Source organism: Phycodurus eques, chromosome 1, assembly GCF_024500275.1.
Source record: "Phycodurus eques isolate BA_2022a chromosome 1, UOR_Pequ_1.1, whole genome shotgun sequence".
In the NCBI taxonomy this organism is placed as follows: domain Eukaryota; kingdom Metazoa; phylum Chordata; class Actinopteri; order Syngnathiformes; family Syngnathidae; genus Phycodurus; species Phycodurus eques.
The window spans coordinates 4,834,390-4,856,518 of NC_084525.1; the positions used below are offsets into that span (position 1 = coordinate 4,834,390).

The 22,129-nt window shown below is 41.1% G+C and overlaps 1 protein-coding gene across 4 annotated transcripts in view; it reads right to left on the bottom strand.

Annotated features, from left to right (window-relative positions):
* The window catches only part of nphp4 (nephronophthisis 4), a 191,303-nt gene that overhangs the window by 105,229 nt on the left and 63,945 nt on the right, over positions 1-22,129 (bottom strand). For all 4 annotated transcript variants that reach the window (XR_009768367.1, XM_061673501.1, XM_061673493.1 and 1 more), the window contains exon 8: positions 21,333-21,468. Coding sequence is in view for 3 of the 4 variants with exons in the window: in XM_061673501.1 (XP_061529485.1) it covers positions 21,333-21,468 (136 nt within the window). In the remaining variant the exon portion in view is untranslated. The remainder of the gene's footprint in view (positions 1-21,332; positions 21,469-22,129) is intronic.

Genomic DNA, 22,129 nt, shown 5'->3' on the forward strand with positions numbered 1-22,129 from the left:
AGTAAAGTTAGTTAAGGAGTTTTTATGTAATCCTGCTTGGTTTATTCTTGAAAAACATTTGAATTTCTAACTCAAGTAGATACAGTATTCCTTCATCTACTCTCAGGATTTCTTCCATTTGCAATTCAGACATGTATTTAATTGACTTATAAGCTAAAATAAATAAGACCCATTTTTGCTTCACAATATGTACTCGACATAAAAAGCAGTGTGAAAATTTGAGGGAGCCTGCACCGCTGCCTACAAACTATGCCCCTTGAAAGCATACATCATATTAGCTGCAACTAATTGTCTGTTAAATTTGTGAGTAACGGTCAGAATTAAATTTGGCAGGCATGTCCTCAGTTGTCGAATACAGTTTAGTTAAAGAGCAAAAGTGTTTCACGCCAACAAGGACAAATGAGTGATGTTTATTTCAAATTGATATTTAGCCTGAACTAACACACACACAAAAGCAAACTCTCTCATGTAATTAGCAACATTTAGTACATAAAATGTCACCCATTTTCGCACTGCAGTAACACATCTCTGATGACACATCTTGTGTTGTGTTTCTTTTTACAGCTTGAAACTACTACTACTTTGTTGTGCAGTATTGGCTTTGTAAGCACCGCAGACAATTTTGGGTTTTCCTCTGTGCAGGAAACCTAAAATGTAGGTCACACAGACTTTGCTGCAGATGAATATGATTTACAGTCTGTTCAATTGCACCTCTATATAAGAAATACTTGTAAAAGTTAAAAAAATAAATAAATAAAAAAAAGGTCTAAGCTTTAAATCCTCTACAGGGGTCTCTAGCTTTTGCTAGATCGATTAATAAGCTGGTCAGCTTCATCAAAGTTGAATCAATCACACGTTGAATACACAAGGCGCAGGATACACAAGGAGCCTGATAGCGCACATTGCTCAAAACAATATGAAACCCATAATGGTCCATTCAATACTTACAATACCCTTGAGTCCATTTCTTTATATAAAAACAATAATCCTACGCTATAGGTCATCAGTCATTTAAAAAAAATTAAATAAAAATGCCTAAATGCCATGCAATCACGAGTGCCTTTGGTGATCCTGACATAGATGTCAGCATGTGTCCTTTTACAGTATGTGTTGCTGTACGACAAATCTGGAATCATCAAAATCATCAGCTCTCATCATAAGAATGTTTAGACAAGCCCATTAGAAGCATTTTATTTTGTCAGCCACAGAATAAGGGAGACTGTGTTTTTTTAATTTTTTTATTTTAACTCGGTATAAATAATACATACAGTTACTTACAGTTTTGTCTCAGGCAAGCGACTGTCTTTGTGCAGCAACGTTAACTTATAGTGTGGATGTCAATATAAGAAAATGTTGCTTCAGGATTTGTATTATTTATTATATGTAATGCAGTACAGGCCGTTACGACCCTACAAAATTTCTACGGTTTATCGATATTATTGATATTAAAGCTAAGGAAGACAAAGGAAGAAACCTCTGACAAGGAGGTTTTTTTTCATGACCATTTGTTTGTTAACTAGCAAGATTACGCAAAACCTATTAAACCGATTCTCAAAAAAAGTGCATATTCAGGACTGTTTTTCTTTCTTTCTTTTTCTTTTCCCTGTGACTAATGCATGAAATCATCTATTCATCCATGGGCGTGAGGAGGAGTACACCCTGGACTGGCCTGGAGACCAAGCCAATCACAGGGCAGAGAGAGAGAGAGAGAGAGAGAGAGAGAGAGATATATATATATATATATATATATATATATATATATATATATATAAATATATATAAAACCAAGCATTCACACTCAAATTTGCACCAATGGACAATTTAGCGTCTTAAATGAACTTAAAATGCATGTTTTTGGAATGTGGGAGGTGGCCGGGGATGCAAACTCCACACAGGAAGGCCAGATCTGAGATTTGAACCCCAAATCTCAGACCTGTGAGGCATATGATGAAAACAAGTCCTTATAACAAAATTCAGGCAAATAAAAGGAGATGGGTCATGAATTAAAATGTTTAATTTGGTCAACATCTTAATTACGATCAATGAAATATTCTCCCCAGTGCCTTACTCCTTGCTCCGAGGTTTAAAAAGGCAACTATGCAAAAAAAAAAAAAACATATATATATATATATATATATATATATATATATATATATTTTTTTTTACATTTTTTTTTTAAATCATAGTTCTGTGCATAGTGAGTGATACATTTATAGACCACCTCTGCATAAACATTGACTAAAAGGTCAGCTAGCCAACAACAGTACAGTCAGACCATGCAGAGAGGCGGGACTTCAATGAAAACACATGCCACAATACAGTGGAAGAATAAAAGTTGATTGAGTCAATGGATGATTTCAAAAGACAGCCAGAGGCTTTTTCAAGGTATCGAAGAGATAACATAAAACAAAGACGTTTGTGGTCCGCAAATATTACAGAACATTACGTAGATGCTGCAGGGTCTCAATGGAAACTCAAGAGAAGCTCTTCTATTTCAAGGCTAGAGAACCATCACAATGATTTCTAAGCTGTTATTCTGTCTGTTTGTTTACATCTAATGAGACTCTCGAGTGCGTCACACAAATAAGACACAGTGAATTGCAGATCAATATTCAATTCCTATGGAGAGGGTGTTCGCTTCAGCCTATAATTTGACCCCCAAGTAGCAAAAGCACAACTCTTTCACTGAATTGGAACGGCAGAACTATACAGCAGCCAAAAAAACAGATCACAGCACTGACTAAGAGAAGACATTTTCTGTTGCTCAATACCTTCGCTGAGGATTAATACGGCGCACCATATGAAACATTAAGCATGTATGTCAATATTCCGTTGGGAAATGTTATGGTCGGCTACCCCGGGAAGTCGACAGAAATCCGAAGGTGACAGATCGTGTCACCCGTGTTTCGAGCATAGCAGAAAAGGAAGCAAGAGCAACGTGACTGTCTAGCACATGAGCAAACATTCTTCTTGTATTATTCAATGAATATGGTGCTGTGTAGGAGTGATCCGGGGGCAGAAATACTGGCTGAGCTCTAAGAGAAGGAGAGAGACAAAGCACCAATCGGGGGCCCTTTCTACATGGATGCCTACAGCCTTGGAGAGAGAGCTTTTATCTGTCGTTCACTTATCGCACACGTTTAGTACCTCGATCATTGGAATGAGAGAATAACTTCATGTTCAACACTTGCACTGAGAATGTACTCTAAGTGAGAATATGAAAGGCGAAAGGGGCTGTGAGTTAATCTTAACACCAATGCTATACTGTATATCCTTTAAACATGTATTACATGTACATCCATGACTGAGATTAAGCAAGGAATAACTTATTCAACGTTGAGTGAAGGGATCTTTCAAAAGCAGTGCAGTCACACTGAAAAGAATAGACAATGGGAGAAAAAAAATAAAAGAATATCCTTTTGAGAAGAAAATCTCAAGGCGGCACGAATCCGCTATCCATTTCAACGCCTAGTTTTTGTACTTAGAAATGATGTGATCTACATATAAACTGCATAAAACTCAGAGATCTTGGGGTATGAAACAACAGGATTAAAGTAATCTCACAGGGACTGTTTAGTTGTGGTCTCAGTAAACAAACAAACAAAAAGAGCATCATTCGAACACGGGGTGAAATTCACATGCAGGCATGTAATCCATGCACTCACAGTCCACGTTTAGTCACACACAAAAGCTAGAGGACGACAATGAGAAGTGCGACTGGAGGTGGGGTTTAATGGCATTGTGATCTGCAAAATATACCGGAGCAGGTGGTTTCACTGATGCTCGCGCGTGTTGGCTTGAAAGGTTTGACACATCCACAGTTACTCGGACAGTCTCATTTAGTTGCAACACCCACAGATACTGACAGCCATCAAGCATACAGTATGTTTGTGGCAGTAAAATACAGTGAACCCTAAAATGCCCCATTTGATGATGCGTTGTATCGTTGTCTGTTACAATACAGCAGAAGTGTCAGCAAGTCACACAGTTGAAACCAAAAGTTTGCTTATATTGTATAAAAATATATATTTGTTTCTCTCTGACATGAAATCAGACTAAACTGTTCCTGTTTTAGGTCAATTATGATTAACACAATTAGTAATATTTGATAAATACTGTCAGATTTTTTTAGGCTATTTTTTCATGAATTTTAGTCAAAGTCAGACGTTTATACCCACAAGCTTCTCACAATAGCTGGCAGGAAATTTGGCCCATTCCTCCTGACAGAACCGGGGTAGCCATGTTTGTCGGCCACCTAGCTTGTACATGCCTTTTCAAGTCTGCCCATAAATCTTCAACAGAATGCTTCGGGTTATTGTCATTTGTCATTTCAGAGACCCATTTGCGCACAAGCTTTAACTTCCTGGTTGATGTCTTGAGATCTTGCCTCAGTATTTCCACATTGTTCTTTCTTCAAGATGCCATCCAATTTGTCGAGTGCACCAATCCCTTCAACAAGCCCACAACATGATGCTGCCACCATTGTATTTCAAAGTTGAGATGGTGTTCTCAGGCTTGCAAGCTTCCGTCTTTTTCCTCCCAACCTAACGATGCTTGATGGCCCAACAGTTTAATTGTAGTTTGGTCAGACAATAGACCATTTCTCCAAAAATTCTCCAAACGTTCTTTGTCCCTGTTTGCGTTTCCAAATTGTAATATCGCCTTTTGATGTTTCTTTTGGAAGAATAGCTTCTTCCTGGCAGAGTGGCCTTTCAGCCCATGTCGGTACAGTACTTGTTTCAATGTGGATAATGATACACTCTAACCAGCTTCAGTCAGCATCTTAACAATGTCTTTTGATTTTGTTCTTGGGTTGATATGCACATTTCAGTTCCAAAGCACATTCATCTCTGGGGCACAGAACCCGTGTCCTTCCAGAGCGGGATGATGACTGGACATTCCCATGGTGTTTATACTTGCATATAATTGTTTTAACAGATGAACGTTGCACCTTTAGGCATCCGGAAATTGCACCCAGGGATGAACCAGACTTGGGCAAGTCCACAATGCTCTTCCTGATATCTTGGCTGATTTCTTTTGAATTTCCCACAATTTTACACACTACTTGTTTCAGGTGTGTCCTAGTTCCAATACATACACACTCACCCTAACGCAGCAAAAATCAAGCATGTCGAGTCGCCACTAAATATCAAGCAAGTAAAGTCAGGTCATTTCTTGGGCTAAAAAACTGTACTTGATATTACATTACAAAAATGTATGAATGTAAACAAATGACCAATTATGTTTGAGTAGTTGTAACAGTTACTTCGACTTGTTGATGTAAGCGATGCATCTTTAAAATTGTTAATGACCCGGCAGTTGTGTGTTGAGTCTTTCAAAAGTTACATCCACGCAAGTCACAAGTCCTAAAATTGGTGATTCAAGTCCGAGGCTAGTAATAGAGACAAGAAATATGACTGAAGTCCCCCACCTATGTGATACAATATTGACACACCAGCAGAGATGGTCCAGTGTAGATTCCAACGCAGATCTCCTGACTGTAAGGCAAACACGCTAACGACGATTTCACTATTCCAAACACTATGCCCAACATCCAAACAAACAAACAATAATAACCTAAAATCAATAGAGCCACATCACCCGTCGCATGTGCAAAATCACTTAGAGACATGACATGGCTGAGAACAGAGTAGTGGAGGGAAGAGGCACAATTCCAGAGTGAAGTCAGCACAGGGCCCCACTCGCAGTTCATACAAAGCCCAAGAGACAGAGCCACATTGGTCCGCCTCACCCCAGACAGACAGAGGAGACAAGACCACAGGCAAAATTTATTTAGACCAAAACTTTCATGCTGCCCAGAGACAGGACAACACCCACAGCGACACATATGCTTAACTATCAATTGAACAGTCTTAATAAAGAATTATTTTTAGAACTACAAATTTAAAGTTTTACATTAAATACTGTATTTTCATGACCATAAGGCGCACCGTATTAAAAGGCGCAGTCTCAGTCACGGGGTCTATTTCTGTATTTAACACATATATAAGGCGCACCGTATTATTGGGCGCAGACATGGTAAAACATACGCTATCTTAAAACATACGTTAGCATGCATGCACGCTAAAATATAGCGTATGTTTTTAAGAAGGCAGCGGGAGCAAAACTGAGTTCCGTTGTACTTTATTGAAGTATTTAACAATGTACTCACGTTATTTTTTTATCAATCCTCATCCACAAATCCATCAAAGTCCTCATCTTCTGTATCCGAAATGAACAGCTGGGCAAGTTCTCCATCAAACATGCCGGGTTCCCTCTCGTCATTGTCGCAGTCAGTCTCGTTGCCAGGGGGCTGTTCGGCAATGATGCCGGCTTTCGCAAAAGCTCGAACAACAGTCAAAGCAGATACCTTAGCCCAGGCATCCACAATCCATTCACATATGGCGTCGCGCGCCCGGCGCTTCGTCTTCTTATCTTGGCGAAGCTCGTTTTCGTGCTTCCTCCACTTGCGAACCATGGATTCGTTCATCTTGAATTCTCTCGTGGCTGCTCGATTCCCATGTTCCTCCGCGTAAATTGATAGCTTGAAGTTTAAACTGTGCTTCGTAAGTGCTTCTTTTCGTGGGTGCCATTTCCGGGGGTCCTTAGCTAAACCGATGTTGTTTTGCACAATGCACATACCGGCGCTATATACCTCCTGGGGGCGTGCCTTTAGCCTCCTCTTTCACACGCACCCTTTAACGTCCGCATGCTGTCCTCAGTCACGTCCGCCTTTCCTCTATTTAAGCAGCGTGTCGGCAGGAAATGCTCCCAGTCAGTCAAGCGGATCGCTTATCAAAGTCCCACAACAACATTTACAGATTTTGGAACTCGGTGCACACATAAATGCACACACGTCCATTTTGGAGAAAATTTAAGACTTTTAAGTGCGCCTTATGGTCGTGAAAATACGATACATATGGCAAGACATATGCTCCTAAAAATCATGAAAAAAAATTGAAAACGCAACTTTTGCAATGTATTTCACAATCATACTGTATAATACTATTTTATGTAGATCAGTGTCTCATTCCAGTTGAGGTTATACAACATGTTTCAAACTTTCACATCACATCCAATCGGTGGTGCTGCTGTAGTGATTGATATGAGACCATCCAATGACAGCATGAGCAGTGGCTGAAAACCTGACCAATGGCCATACAGGAAGGAGGGACTAAAACAGTACAGCAGGGAGACAAACAGGCAACAGGGAATGCTCCCGACAGTATGTTATCTAATAGTTTGAGTTTTAATAATTCATTATCAACGATACGCAGATTTAGATCACGAACGATTTTCAAACCATGCTCACATGCTATTATAATTTCTCAAAAAGTGTAAGTTGCGAGGAAAATTTACACATCTGGTCAGACTCATATTCCAAGTAGTGCCAATTCTGTGTATCCCAGCCTGTGAGTTCACAAATACAGCCCAAGAATATTGATAATGTAAAAGTTGTGAGTGTTTTAGCACTACTGCTAATATTAGCTGCTAGTGTTAGCCTAAGGTTGATTGGATGCCGCTTTGTTAGCCATGAGATGGAGTATGTTAGTGCCATGGAAGATGAAGACGATGGAGTTGACAGCTGGTAGCTAAGTGGATGAGTGAGCAGACCGAGCAGCGAGTGAATGTGTAGTACTTGAAGGGAAAGTTCACGCTCTGCTCTACTCTGGGACTGGTTAGCACATCTGTCTCAGTTCTGAGGACCCGGGTTCAAATCCTGCCCCGCCTGTGTGAAGTTTGCATGTTTTCCACGTGCCTGCGTGGGTTTTCCCAGGGTACTCCGGTTTCTTCCCACATCCCAAAAAACGTGAATGGAAGGTTAACTGAAGACTCTAAATTGCCCGTAGGTGTGAATGTGAGTGTGAATAGTTGTTTCTTGAAAAGTGCCCTGCGATTGGCTGGCGACCAGTTCTGGGTGTACCCGGCCTCTCACCCGGAGTCAGTTGGGATAGCCTCCAGCTTGCCCCCGACCCAAGTGAGGATAAACTGCACGGAAAATTAATTAATGAATTTTCTAAGGCAAAACATGTTTATGGATCCAAATATATTAGAGATCCACCAGTTCGCTATTGTTTTGAGGCAGCTATTTAAAATAATGACGGAAGTTGCCATTTGAATTAAATGCTTTAAACCAGGTTTGTTGCTGGTCATCAAGTTGGCTACAAAATTATCAATAGCCAGTTTCCACAAAATAAATTGACTGTTGAGTGTCACAGAATATTTGGAGAAAGAAAAAACTGGATTTTTTTACACAGCAGAGAAAGCAGAATCTTGTTTTAATAGTGCACTTGCAGAGGAATCGGAGTAGATACAGTAGCCAACGGCAAAAACAAGGAAACACCAACATTCCTCATAAAGTTGGACTGAAAACAATAACAGGCAATGTCACTGCATGCGTAATTGCTCCAACAGGCAAAACAAAAAAAACATTTGCGAGGAGAAGAACCCATCAACCTTGTTTGCAGATGTAAAATACAATGTTGCAGCATCTCTAGACAAATAACAACTATGTTTCATACACATGGCGGGGTGGAAATAAAGACCTCATGTCTGTCACCTGGAGCAAAAAAAAAAGTAATCGCCAAACTTAAAGGGGGAACATAAAGGACAGTGGGAAAATGGGAGCAAAATCATCCAAAGGTGACAGATTGTGAATTCCAAATCTTACACAGCTGAAACTCCATTATCCCTGAAAATGGGAGGAATGGTAAGAAAGTCATAAAAAGTCCAATATTCATCATCACTTACATGCTCAAGTATGACTTGTTCCTACACATGAAAGTGACACCACTAATGTTAGATATAGAACTATTCAGGGGTAGAGCTGGTTGCATCTTCTGTTTTTTAAAGCAGAAAAGTTTGCAGTAAGAAGAACTAAAGCTGTGGCTTTGTGTTGGGAGAAAATTATAAGACAACCCAACGAAGGGTTTGCTAGAACAGCATAGATTAATCTTAAATTAGGCGAATGTGAGCACTGATGGGAAACTAGGCCTGACAGTTATTACTATTACCGCATGTCTGTTAGGTTCTTCAAGTCATTATTTCAGCTCAGAAGGCAAAAGGAGGCACCAGCCCGGAGCTCCTACAACTGTAGTCGTACTCTCCACAATGAAAAGCCCAGGAGGGAGGAAGCGTACACGCGCCGAGATCATTAACTTAAGCGCACTAAACCATTCACATTTTCATCCATCTGCATAAGCAGTCCAAATGAACAGAGCAGGCTATACTGTGCTGGGAAAATTAGACCTTGCGTTCGAGCACCGCTTCAAGGAGACGCTCTTGCAAGGCGTGTTTAATGCTTTCACTTCATTGAATATGCACATTGACAAGGTCTTGGATATTATTGAAATACAGAATGAACACAACTGGAAATACAGAATAGAAATAATGGCCCCCATCTACAACCATCAGTGACATTTTCTAAGAAAAAAAAAAAGATATACAGTGGGTATGGAAAGTATTCAGACCCCTTTAAGTTTGTCACTCTTTGTTATATTGCAGCCATTTGCTAAAATATTTAAGTTCATTTTTTCCCCCATTAATGTACACACTGCACGCAATATTGACAGAAATTTTTTTTTTGACATTTTTGCAGATTTATTAAAAAAGAAAAACTGATATATCACACAGCAATAACAACTCAGACCCTTTGCTGTGACACTCATATATTTAACTCAGGTGCGGTCCATTTCTTCTGCTCATCCTTGAGATGGTTCTACACCTTCATTGGAGTCTAGCTGTATTTAATTATACTGATTGGACTTGATTAGAAAAGTCACGCGCCCGTCAGAGCAAATGAGAATCATGAGGTCAAAGGAACTGCCTGAAGAGCTCAGAGACAGAATTGTGGCAAATGAACAGCTGGGAAAGTTCTCCATCAAACATGCCGGGTTCCCTCTCGTAATTGTTGGAGTCAGTCTCGTTGCCGGGGGGCTGTTCAGCAATGATGCAGCCGTTTTCCTGCTTCCTCCACTTGCGAATCACGGATTTGTTGATCTTGAATTCTCTCGCGGCTGCTCGATTCCCATGTTCCCCCGCGTAACTGATAGCTTTCAGTTTAAACTGTGCTTCATAAGGGTGTCTCTTCGTAGGTGCCATTTTCGGGGGTCCTTAGCCAAACCGATGTTGTTTTGCACAATACACATACCAGCACCCTTCCCCCATTAACGTCCGCATGCTGTCCTCAGTCACGTCCGCCTTTACTCTATATAAGCAGCGTGTCGGCAGGACATGCTCCCAGTCAGTCAAGCAGAGCGCTCATCAAAGTCACACAACATCATTTACAGATTTTGGAACTCGGTGCAAATATAAGGCGCCCCGTCCAAATTTAAGACTTTTAAGTGCGCCTTATGGTCGTGAAAATACGCTAAGTTTTATTTTTTTTTAATTCTGCGTGAATGATGAGAGGAGTAAAATAGTGAGCAATAGTAACTCCCAGCTCATCATTGCAATCCCCAGATACAATAAAACCATGGCCCCTAAAGGCTGTGAATAGCATATTGGAGAAATTTGGCAGGGTGAGGGATGAGCGAAACAACTGATTTCTGTCAATGGTGCGAAATGAGCATGTCTTGAAGCAATTGAGGGGAAATGTAAAGCACTACTTTGATGCAACCAGCAGAGGCACTGTTGATTCAGTTCCCATAGGAAATTTAGTCAAATGTCCATCCCTAGAGAGGACATTTCTAGCAATACCAATAACGTCGTTGGTCTAATCGTGTCCATTTATCTCTATGAAATTCTATATACAACATTATTAAGACCCGAAGGGTCGCCACAATCACTGTGCATAGGTTATATATGTATTATTAGGGGCAAAAATACAGGCAAAATATTTTATGACTGCCGTTACAGTCAAACTGGAGCTGGAGCTTTCTGCTGCTGTGATGCTGTGTTTTCTTCAAGTGGCAGTTAGCAGTGTATCATTTCTGTCACCTGTTATTGCTTTACTACCAGCTCCACAGTGCCTGTTGCATTTATCGCCTGTCATTTGTCTTCACCTTTACCGAGTTTTGTCCTATGTAATGCCTAATTAAATAATTCAAGTGAGTCATTCCAGCAATTGTGCAAAAGAGGCGCACTAAGGCAGCGCTTTAGCTTACAGAAAGCGCACCACAGTCCCATTTCGTTTGGCAATGCCATGGCTACAGCTTACGTAGACTATGGTGAAGTTCTGAAAGCTTTAACATGATAAAAAAAAACAGGAAATGAACAAGCAAATACACAAGTAATTGGTAAAGCACTTTGAAAACAAGAGGAAGAGGCCTATGTTCTTTTGCTTTAAAACTGCACATGGGATAGCGGATTGACAATTACCAGTGTAAACTGATTTTTCAACAGATGTTCAAGGCTCAAACGGTTCTAAAATGCCACTAGCCACTTTGCACAACTGCCGTTATCATTCAAGTTGGGATTTAAGCTCCTCCAGAGTGCGAGCACTGCCTCAGTGTGAGTTGACCGTCTACAAAGCAGCCATTCGATGTGCAAACATTATCGCCTCTGTCTGTCTGGCTTCTAGGTGGTGCATCCGTCTGGAGAAAGACGGCACTGCTGGCAGACTGTGACAGGGTACGACTCGCTCTGGGCCTATCGAGAGGGGAGATTGATATACTGCTCTGTGGGGGGAGAGCTGACATTCATTTTAATTAGGCAGGCAAAATATTGTCTCTGCGGCATATATATATATATATATATATATATAAAACCTCCCCTTCCCTTGTAACTCAACTTTTCCTCTTGATGTACGATAGGGAAAAATAGTGCCTTAAGGTAGGATTGACTGCCGGAGAATGAGCCACAAATCAACTAAATATAACACTTTCAAATCCTGATGACATTACAGTGCTTAAGCTGTTTGATTAACATTTAATTAACATTTACGTGGCATTTCACATCAGAGACAAACTAAATATAACGGGTTTCTTTGAATATGAGGTCAACGCCGGTGGGAGGGGTTTGCAGTGGATGTAGTGCGATAAGTGGTCAAGAGAAACGGGTAATCATAGGAAACACGGTATTTTAATGAGCATGTTATTCACTCAGCAAACGCACTCATCATTAAAACCTGCAGGACCCCACGATAACTGGGCATACAAACACAAGTATTTACACACACGACTAAGAACATACTGCAAGTATTTCACAAAAGTGACAGCACAATCTAGATAGATCTGTAACATTTGCACAACCAACATTGTCCCAGATGATCGCACTACTCGTCACTTTAAACCGCATACACTCCTTGAAGTCTCAGCGCCCTTTGCCCAATGGTCATTGCACCGGACGATTGCAATATTAGTCGTTCGAACTGCTCTAAGTGCTAGAGGACTCTGCATCTTTTTGCACAATTGTTTTTTGTCAATGTCTTTATGTCCCCAAAGTGTTCTGTAAATTGACTGTTTGTTGTACTAGAGCGGCTCCAACTACCGGAGACAAATTCCTTGTGTGTTTTGGACATACTTGGCAAATAAAGATGATTCTGATTCTGATAGCATGTATTTGTTAGCAGCCAATTAAAATCCAAACAAGAGTCTCTGTAGCCCAGAGGAGAAGCTGTATACCAACACCTTTAATAAACTCGGCCGTGTCACTGCATCTGTCTCCACATCCACCAGTGTGCCAATCAACCAATCGATTGCAGCTATTTGTTGAGGAAAAACACAGGGCGAAGAAGGCTTTAAGGGCATTTACATATCTAATTAACCAATTCATCTAAAAAACAAACAAACAAACAAAAACTAGAAATCATGTCACATTTGTTATTTTGCTGCAACTATTGCAATATGTACAGTATATACTGTATTGTACCTGGAACAGACATGGAAATTGAAAGTTCCTCTGGCTGGCAAAATTAGTGCCCCAATATGATTAAATTCAACCACATAATGTTTCATTCAGGAGGTTAGCGCACATTGCTCCAAATAAATATGAATAATTCTAATAAATAATAAATATGAAGAACCTCTGCACATTTTATGTTCCGTCATTTGGCTTTTTTTTTTTTTTTTTTTTTTTTGAGGTGATTTCAGCCCTGAATTTCCTTGAATGCCAGTTTCATTTTGTTTAAACACCATTTGTGAAAAATCATTTAGCGGATAATTTTTTATACTTGCCTTGAAGGCTAATGTCTGCAGCAACACATCCTCCAGTTTTCTGACAGATTCATTGCGCAAATCACTCAATTATATTAAAATTATGCTCTGTTGCCACCCTAAAGGTCAACTGACTTGGAGTTTGTCATTTGTCAAACCAGACTGAAATAGGGTAGGACATTTTAGCTTTTCAGTATACTCTGTGAAAAAAGCTCCAGTATTCTGCCTACTGATGATCCTGTTATGTTTGTGTTGTTTTGCGGCCTTATGTAGCAAACGAATGATTAAGATGTTGCTCGCAATTCTATTCTCTGTCTGCATAGAAGCAAATAAGAGCTCACTCAGTAAAAGGGTTTGAAAGGTCACAAAAAATGGTTACATTTCTTCAGATGTTCCGTAATTGACTGTGCCAGTCCTCATGTCCAGTCAGGGTTAAAGGTGAACATAAGACGTGCTTGACAGGCACATTCATTCATGGCTGTTGCTGAAATGAAGGACCCATTTGACCTGCATCAAAAACTGTCAACATGGTTTTTGAGTCACAAGTATGGTGCCGGGAAAGAGCTCGATCAAGCTGTCAATTACTTTTCGAGGAAGGAACTTAGTGCTTGGTAGTCTCTGGAGCACTAAGGACAGGAATGCAATAAAGTGGACCTTCGGAATAGAGGTCAAACAACTTGAAATTGACATCAAAAGTGAAAGCAAAATAAGCAAGAATCCAGAATGAAGGCCATGCAAAACAAAACTGTTCTGCTTATATATATAAATATATATATATATATATATATACACACACACACACACACACACACACACACACACACACACACACACACACACACACACGCTTGCCTCGCTTCTGCTTCCTCCTTCGCCGTTCGTGGCGCGATGCAGGAGTGGGGGTCGGAGTTGTTGTAGGCAGCCAGACCAGACTGCAGTTCCGTAGCTCCTCAATGAGAGTAGACCTTTAACTCTGTAAAAGTAGTTCTGCCTGTGTCGAGCATCGTTCACAAAAGTTTCGTTTAAAAGAACAAATCTTTCCAGTTAACGTAATGAGCCGAATTAGTTTATGAAATGATTTCGTTCTTTGAGCTCAGCCGGCGTTAGCCAGCCCGTTCGGACCGGAAACAGAAGCGTTCGAGCCGGCTGGGACCGGAAACGTAAGCGTTCTGTGCAGTCTCGATGTGTCAATTGAGACGCGCAGCTGTTGCGGCGGAGAAGATCCGGTCAATTTTCAAAATAAAACACGTTGACACGTGCATTGCAATACAACAGAAATTATATAAATTGGTCATTCTTTCTCTGCGGCCCGGTAAAAAATGCCTCACGGACCGGTACCTGTCCACGAACCGGTGGTTGGGGATCACTGACTTAGAATAAATGAAATTGGAGCTATGGAACGGATCAATTTCCATTATTTCTTAGGGGGAACACAAACAAACAGTTTATTCTTCCTACGCCTGTACACTGTAAGTTACAATTGCGACCTACAGGTAGTCACTCATTCCCTTTGTCAGAAATTTGGATGGCTGCAGCCACCCCCTCACCCCTTGGCAAATTGTTTCCTGGCAAAAGGACCAAAAGTTGTAGGCCAGGAATACCTCCTGCCTCTGTTTAGCATTGATCGAGGGTTCCATTAGTGAAGATCTAATGCGCGTCACCATGAGCAAGGCAGACAACAATAAGCCTCATCCTCTTGAATAAGGCCTCATGCAGTGTGACTCTATTGCATGGCGTAATTGACATGCACCATCAAGCGCTTGAGGAGACAGGGCAATTGGACAGAAGCAGCATGACACCAGGAAAACACTGAATTAGACAAAAGTGACAAACTCTCACAGTCAGTCCAAGGAGCGTACTTCCTTACACTTTGACATGAAAGGATAAAATCATTTCATTTATTTTATGACTAGAAAGAGCTTATTGGTGGAGACATGAGGGGCAGGCCAGATGCAGGAAAACCACAAGACACTGAGGAAAACTAACATGAACTAACCCGACCCACAGCTCGTGACCAGAGGTGAGGGTAGGAACGTAGACCGACCGGTAAATTGAGAGGTTCGCCTTTCGGCTTGGCGAAGAAGGTGGTGAAGAAGAAGGCTTCACCACAACGGACCGATGCAAAGTCTGCATCACTGCAGACGCTGCGCCGATCCGCCTGTCGATCTCTTGTAAAAATTAGGCAAAGTGACGACAACCCTTTTTCCTCAGTCTTGTAATTTGAAGGGTTCTACATGAATTAGATAATTTATCTTATCAAGAACGCCAGCCAACCATCACTGCAGCCCTTCATCCATCCATCCATTTTCTGAGCCGCTTCTCCTCAATAGGGTCGCGGGCGTGCTGGAGCCTATCCCAGCTGTCATCAGGCAGGAGGCAGGGTACACCCTGAACCAGCCAATCGCAGGGCACATACAAACAAACAACCATTCGCACTCACAGTCCCACCTACGGGTAATTTAGAGTCTCCATTTAATGCAGGTTTTTGGGATGTGGGAGGAAACCGGAGTACCCGGAGAAAACCCACGCAGGCTCGGGGAGAACATGCAAACTCCACACAGGCGAGACCGGGGATTGAACCCGGGTCCTCAGAACTGTGAAGCTGACGCTCTAACCAGTCGCCCACCGTGCCGCTCATTGCAGCCCTCTACCACGGATATATTTGTGGATTTGAAAAACACGTGCAAATAAGTTTTAAGACATATCTCTCCCCATAAACTTTGTCATGATATTCTAATTTTGTCAAATACTGGATGTGTTTATTTTTTGTCTTTCTGCCATAATCATAAAAATTTAAACAAATAAAGGCTTGAAATATTTCCCTTTGTGTGTGGTGAACTAATATAACATACAAGTTCCACTTTCTGAACCAAATTATTGAAATAAATGGACTTTCCCTTGATATTAATTTTTTTGGGCACATACATACCTGTATGTGATGTGCAGGTCATTCAAACGTTGTTTTGTTATGTTTTTTTTTCAATCATAAGTGATCATTATTATTAGCTCTCTATTAGACCTCCACAAAGGTTTTCCCTTGAAATAGCAGACCTTTGAAAGTAGCGCTCCACAGCAACACCTGGTTGCACACTGAGGAAGAGTTACATGCATTAGCATGCAGCTTGGTACCAGTATGTGAAATGACAAATTGCATTAAATTAGACATTTGCATTGAACATTTTAAACCAATTCTGGGATTCCATATTCATTATTGCCTCCTTCTTCCGATATTTTCTCTACCTGTGAATATTTTCCGATGTTTCATGAGCCTATCCTAGCTTACTTCAGGCTAGAGGAAAGCTACACCCTGGAGGGATCGCCAGTCAATTGCAGTGCACAGAGCTATCACTAAATAATGTTTATTATTAGTGTTATTGGATTGGTAGTGCATCAAACTGAGTGTCTAATAACTATATAAGTACAACATTAGAAACACCTTGCAGTGTGATGCAGCCCAGTTATTGACATATGAGGTATGTAACAAAAGTTCCCAAACACCAAACTTTCCCCTTCACTGTAATCGCCCTTGAGTATGTAACTGTGACCTCAGCTCACTGCAGCCATCAAACGTTTTTCTACACCGCTTTCATATACTGTACATATCCTCTGTCATGTTCGCTTTGCATCTGGTGTCAACCCAGTCACTTATCATCGCCTCCATGGCAGGGAATACGCTACACTTCTGACAAGTATCATTATTATGAAGGGGGGACGAGGAGTAATTAACAGGAAACAGATGAAGAAGCCTCGCGTAATTCCTACCCCATTAAAACATGAAGTGGCAAAACCCCAAAATAAGTGATTGAATGATACAGTGCACTTGTCCCATAGGCCTGGCTAGAAACGTGTTATAGCGGACAGTAACCAACTTTGAAGAGAAAAATAGCAGTCTATTTTATTTTATCTCAAAAGTCTTTTGAGAGAAAATATTGTAATGTCATGTTGATGGCATTTTCTTAAACTTTGTGAGGGGCATCATCCAGTGCGAGTTCTTCCCACAGGGCCAGACGATCAGAGAGATTCTGCGACATTTGCTTCGTTCGCTGCGCGAGAAAAGCCGAGACTTGGAGCGGGACAACTCGTGGATGTTCACCATGGCAACACGCCTGCTCAGAGTGCCCTGAACATCCGAACATCAGGTCCTGGCTGAGAACAACATCGTCGTGATGGAGCGACCTCCCTACTTACACGACCTGGCTCCTTTTGTTTTTTTTCCCCTCTTTGTCAAGCTCAAGAGGACGAGCAAAGGGATTTGTTTTGAAGACGTGGTCAACATCAAGATGGCCGTGATGACAGAGCAGTGGAGGATCCCGGAAGAACCCTCCCAGGAGGGCATGAAGGCAAGGCAGAGAAGGCTAGGCAGTGCGTTAGACTCCAGGGAGATTGCTTTGAAGGGGAAAACATGTAGTTTGGATTTAAAATATATCTTTTGTGACACTAATTGTGGAACTTTTCTGACAAACCTCAATGGTTTCTGTTTTGCCCCGCCTTAGATTGTGTAGGTGTACCTACTATTGTGTCAGGAGGGTAGATTCAAGGGTATTTAAGTGCATATCCCATGATAAAAATGGAAAAATACAGCCATATCAGCAGCCATATTGCGGAAAGACACGTTGTTTCATGTTGATGCATGAGAGAGAAGGTTTCCCTGCATGCCAAACAAAGAGATGAGTTGACTCAGAGGCTTTGTACATGCCTGTACTGTACTGTACATGCCCCGCTCACTCATACAAGGCACGTGATTGGTTCCCGGCGCGACATCGACCAATGAGAGCACGAGTGGATTTATCCCGTGAGCTGATTGGCTGCGCATCATCGCAGCCTCACCCAGCATCTTCCCTTGTTGTGTCTCGCCAGTCTCGTCCACGCTGTTAACTGTCTCGTATACTGTATCTTAGTGTTGTGTTCGTGATAACTTTTTTTGTTTAAGCGGTAACTTTTTGGGATGAGTTAAGCCCTTGCAATGCCGCCTAAGCGCTGTGCCCCTGCGAAAGCTTCCTCCGGGCGCCCAAGAGGAAGAGGAAGATGATGACCATCAGAGGAAAAGTGAAACTTTTAGATATGATCAAAGAGGGCAGAAGTTATGCACCTGTGGCACGCCATTATGGCGTGAATGAATCTACAGTGCGGTACATCAAGAAAGAGGAAGCAAACATCCGCAAAACTGCTTCAATAAGGAAGCGAAACGTGTGGTAACGCCGCGTAATAAGAGACGGGGTAATGTCCTTGGACAGTGGAATTTTGAAGCAAAAGAAAAAACTAATTCAACAACTACCCATCACCATGTTTTTCTCCAAGGTAAAACCCCAGCTACACCATCAGCGCCTCCAGCAGAAGAGTCTCCGAGTGAACCTAAAGCCTCTACGAGTCAAGTGAGAGCCTCTCCTCCGCCACCAACGCAAGCCTCTTCGCCTCTCTCAGAAGGCAATGTTGATGAATGTTAATTACTGTATAAGGTTTTATAATTCAAGATTTCAGTAAATACGTGTACTGTTGTAATCTTTGTCTCAAATATGTAAAGCATAAATACTGTTTTCATATTTTAAAGATTCTGGTACCCACATACATGGCAATTCCTGGGCGGGCAAATCCTACTTCGCGGTTTTTCACCTTTCGCGGGGGTTTCTGGTCCCCATTAACCGTGAAAAACGAGGGATCACTGTATATGCTGCTCTATCCTTAAAAGATATATTTTGAACTGTTCCTCAGCCTTGGTTGTGATTTACAGTGCATTTTACAGTTTTCTGATGAGTTGTATCTCCATTCAAAGCTACACAGCACTAACAAATCAAAATAATACAGAGCCAGCAGCCAATACTCACATCCATTATAGAAGCAATTGTAATTTCATTGAATAGCCTTGCAATACACTAAGTGAATGGCCAGCGTCTATTGTTGCCTTTCCAAGAATACAATAGCAAAACATACATTGTGTCAAAGTTGAGGTTTAAAAACACACTTCCACAAGGCCTTGATTGGTATTTGAAGAGGGAGTAGTGGCAATCAGACCTCGTCCAGTGCGAACTTAGTAAAGGGTTTCAAGCAGTGAGAAGTTAAACCTAAAAGGAAAAGAAAATATTTGGCACATCGGTGACAGATTTGACATTGTCTCATCACACTTTTCAAGGTAGCTGAGTGACACATGACATTTTCTGCAGTCAGCCGACGCTGTGCAAGCTTTCTTGGCAAAGCTCGACGTGAACACAAGTGAAGTGAGATTTCAGGCGTCACTGTTGTCAACACATGCACACAGCAGCACAAAGGCTCCCCTCCCACACAAGACAGAAATTGTTCACACAACCTCATCAAAGGTTCAGCCCTAAGAAGGTCACGCTACCACGACCATTTAACTTCCGTCCTGCAGGCGGTACGCTTCGTCAGTGGCACGCACACTGCCATACGGTGTTTTTCACGGCAGATCCGTTTGCTGGATCTGGCGGGTCAGTACCCCGGATGGCCCAAATGCAAGTCGACTGCAACTGTAAAATCAATTACTTATCAGCATATACAGTACATTTGGATCTGCGCCAAAGCTTGATGGGTTCTTCCTCGGTCCACTCTCCCAACTGAGCCACAAAAAAACAAACTTGGAACGGGAGAACACCCCACCCCCCTCCCACGCACAATGTCATATTCAAGGAGCACTTGCCTCATCTGCAAGTCTACCACTGCTACTCTGAAGAAGGGAAATGTGCAGCAGAATTTTCAGACTGTTCATAAAAGCTACATCACTGACTTTCCTCTGAAAAGTGAACTACGAAAGAGAAAGGTTAAAGAACTAAAATGCCAGTTGCTTTATTGGAGCCAGTCGCAATATACTTGTGCTACCCTTTTTGGGAAGATACTGACCTTGGTTTACAAATTGCAAGACTGTTTCATCTGGCGTGGAGGATGAGATTTTGACACCACAAGCTGACAATGACATTCATCTTAAACCCAGGGCTCATGGACAGTTTTGGAACGTACTCACAGATGAAAAGTACCCCAACATGAAGAAACTTGACTGCATCATCGGGCTCCACTTCTTTACATGAGTCAGACTTTTCCCACATGAAGATTATTCGGTCCAAATACTGTTTCAAATTGACTGTTAACCATTTGGAAGTGTGCTTGAGGCTGGCTATCAGTAGCTGTTGTCTGAACTATATATATATACTGTATATACTTCCCTGGCTGATTCCATTCAATGCAAATCCTCACAGTAAAGTATTGACATAAAATGTACAGAGATGTATTGTGCAACATGGGTTAATGCAGTTATGCATTGAATGCCAATTTATGAAGAATATCGTCTCTGTCGGGTGGAAACCTCCTATGTCCAAATTTGGTTCATTTCATATTTTTTCACAAATCTACACTAGTGGTCAGTTTCCATGTGGGTCTGTTATTGTCACAATTTACTGACCAATCTAAAGTGTTGAAAAAGGCTTGCTCTCTTTGACCATGCAATGTTCATGGCTCAACAAAGTTCTTTTGGGTTCCTGAAAATTTATGGTTTTGGAGATGTGATGATTTCATCTGACGCCAGAAATATGCAATATATTTATAAATAAATATACAGTATGTTTTGCCTTTTTTTTTTTTTAGCAAGTCAATCATTTTGACATGCTTTTATTAGTAGTTCACAGGCTGAATAAGTATTGTCACCCCTGCTCTAGACCTATGAACATGAAACAGAGGACTTGTGTTCACAAGTTGTGGCCAATTCGCGAATTTGATATTTTTAGTTTCCATTCACAGGAGAAAATTTTGGTCCACTGGTAGCACAACAAAATAGGTCGAGGGGTTAGCAAAAACATTTAACTCAAAGTTATGGTAGCTGTCGCCACGCAGTCTAGGTGAGATGCCAATGGTACAATAGGCTAAACTCTACATGAATATGTAAATGACTGACTAATGTAACCAGTCAAGTGAAGCAATTATGTTATTTTACTTTCTTCTGAGTCTATTTATTGATGGCCTTTATGGATTTATCACACTTTTATAACCTGAAATCTGTTATCGTCTATTTTTAAAAATTCAATGTATTTTTTAATTGTCTTAATTATTTTCACTTCATAATTATTACAATAACTACGTTTCTTTTTGCACCATTGGACCCAAAGAAATTCCTAGTTGTGAAAGTACCTTTCATTGACAATGGCAATAAAAACTATTCTGATTGTGATTCTGATTCACATTATTTTCAAATTTATTGTCACTAAGTGTGTGTCAAATGTGTTTTTATATCCCGCTTACCATTGTCTCTCGGCCAATTGGAGCAGAGAAGACATACTCCAGCTGGAAGACGACAGCTACGGCCTGATGATTAATCAGCCTGAGCTCCAAGTTGCTGCGAAGGCCCAGAGTCTGGGGGGCCGATGATGCTGCAGAGCTGAGGGCGTAACCACATGCACGCACGCAGACACACACACACGAAGGGGAGACAAAGAAACAAACGAGTGATCATGCACAACCATTGAATTAAACAAGAAGTGACCACCTACGTGAGCGATTGAAGAGCACTCTTGGTATTTGCCATTCACAGTTTGCGTACTACATAGGCAAGAGCGTACTTTGGAGTAGCGTCAAGCAATGTTTGCCTTTTTCACTCCAGAACGCAGAAAGTCAGCTGACCCTATCATTTATTATTATTTTTCTAATGGTTTCCCATTCTCTGATATCTGGAATCAACAAATCAGCAATAATGACTAATGAGATACATTTTATCGATTATACATTCCTACATATTAGGATAATACTGCCTTATTTTCATAAGATTTCTGCTACTAAACTAATGATGCGAAAACATTAGTCAATTTGACAAAAACTATCTGAGAATTAGAGAAGAAACACATTTGAATGGAATAAAAATATTTGACACAAAAATTTTGTTTAAAAAAGACATTTTTGTCCATAAATGGCACACATTTAGACAGTTGCTTATTACCCAAACTAATCAAGATGAAGGCATTAATTAGTTTGTGGACTGGGAGTTATAGACATCTCATTCACACAACACAGCTGGTTGGCTCGTTGCTGCGATACATCCGTGC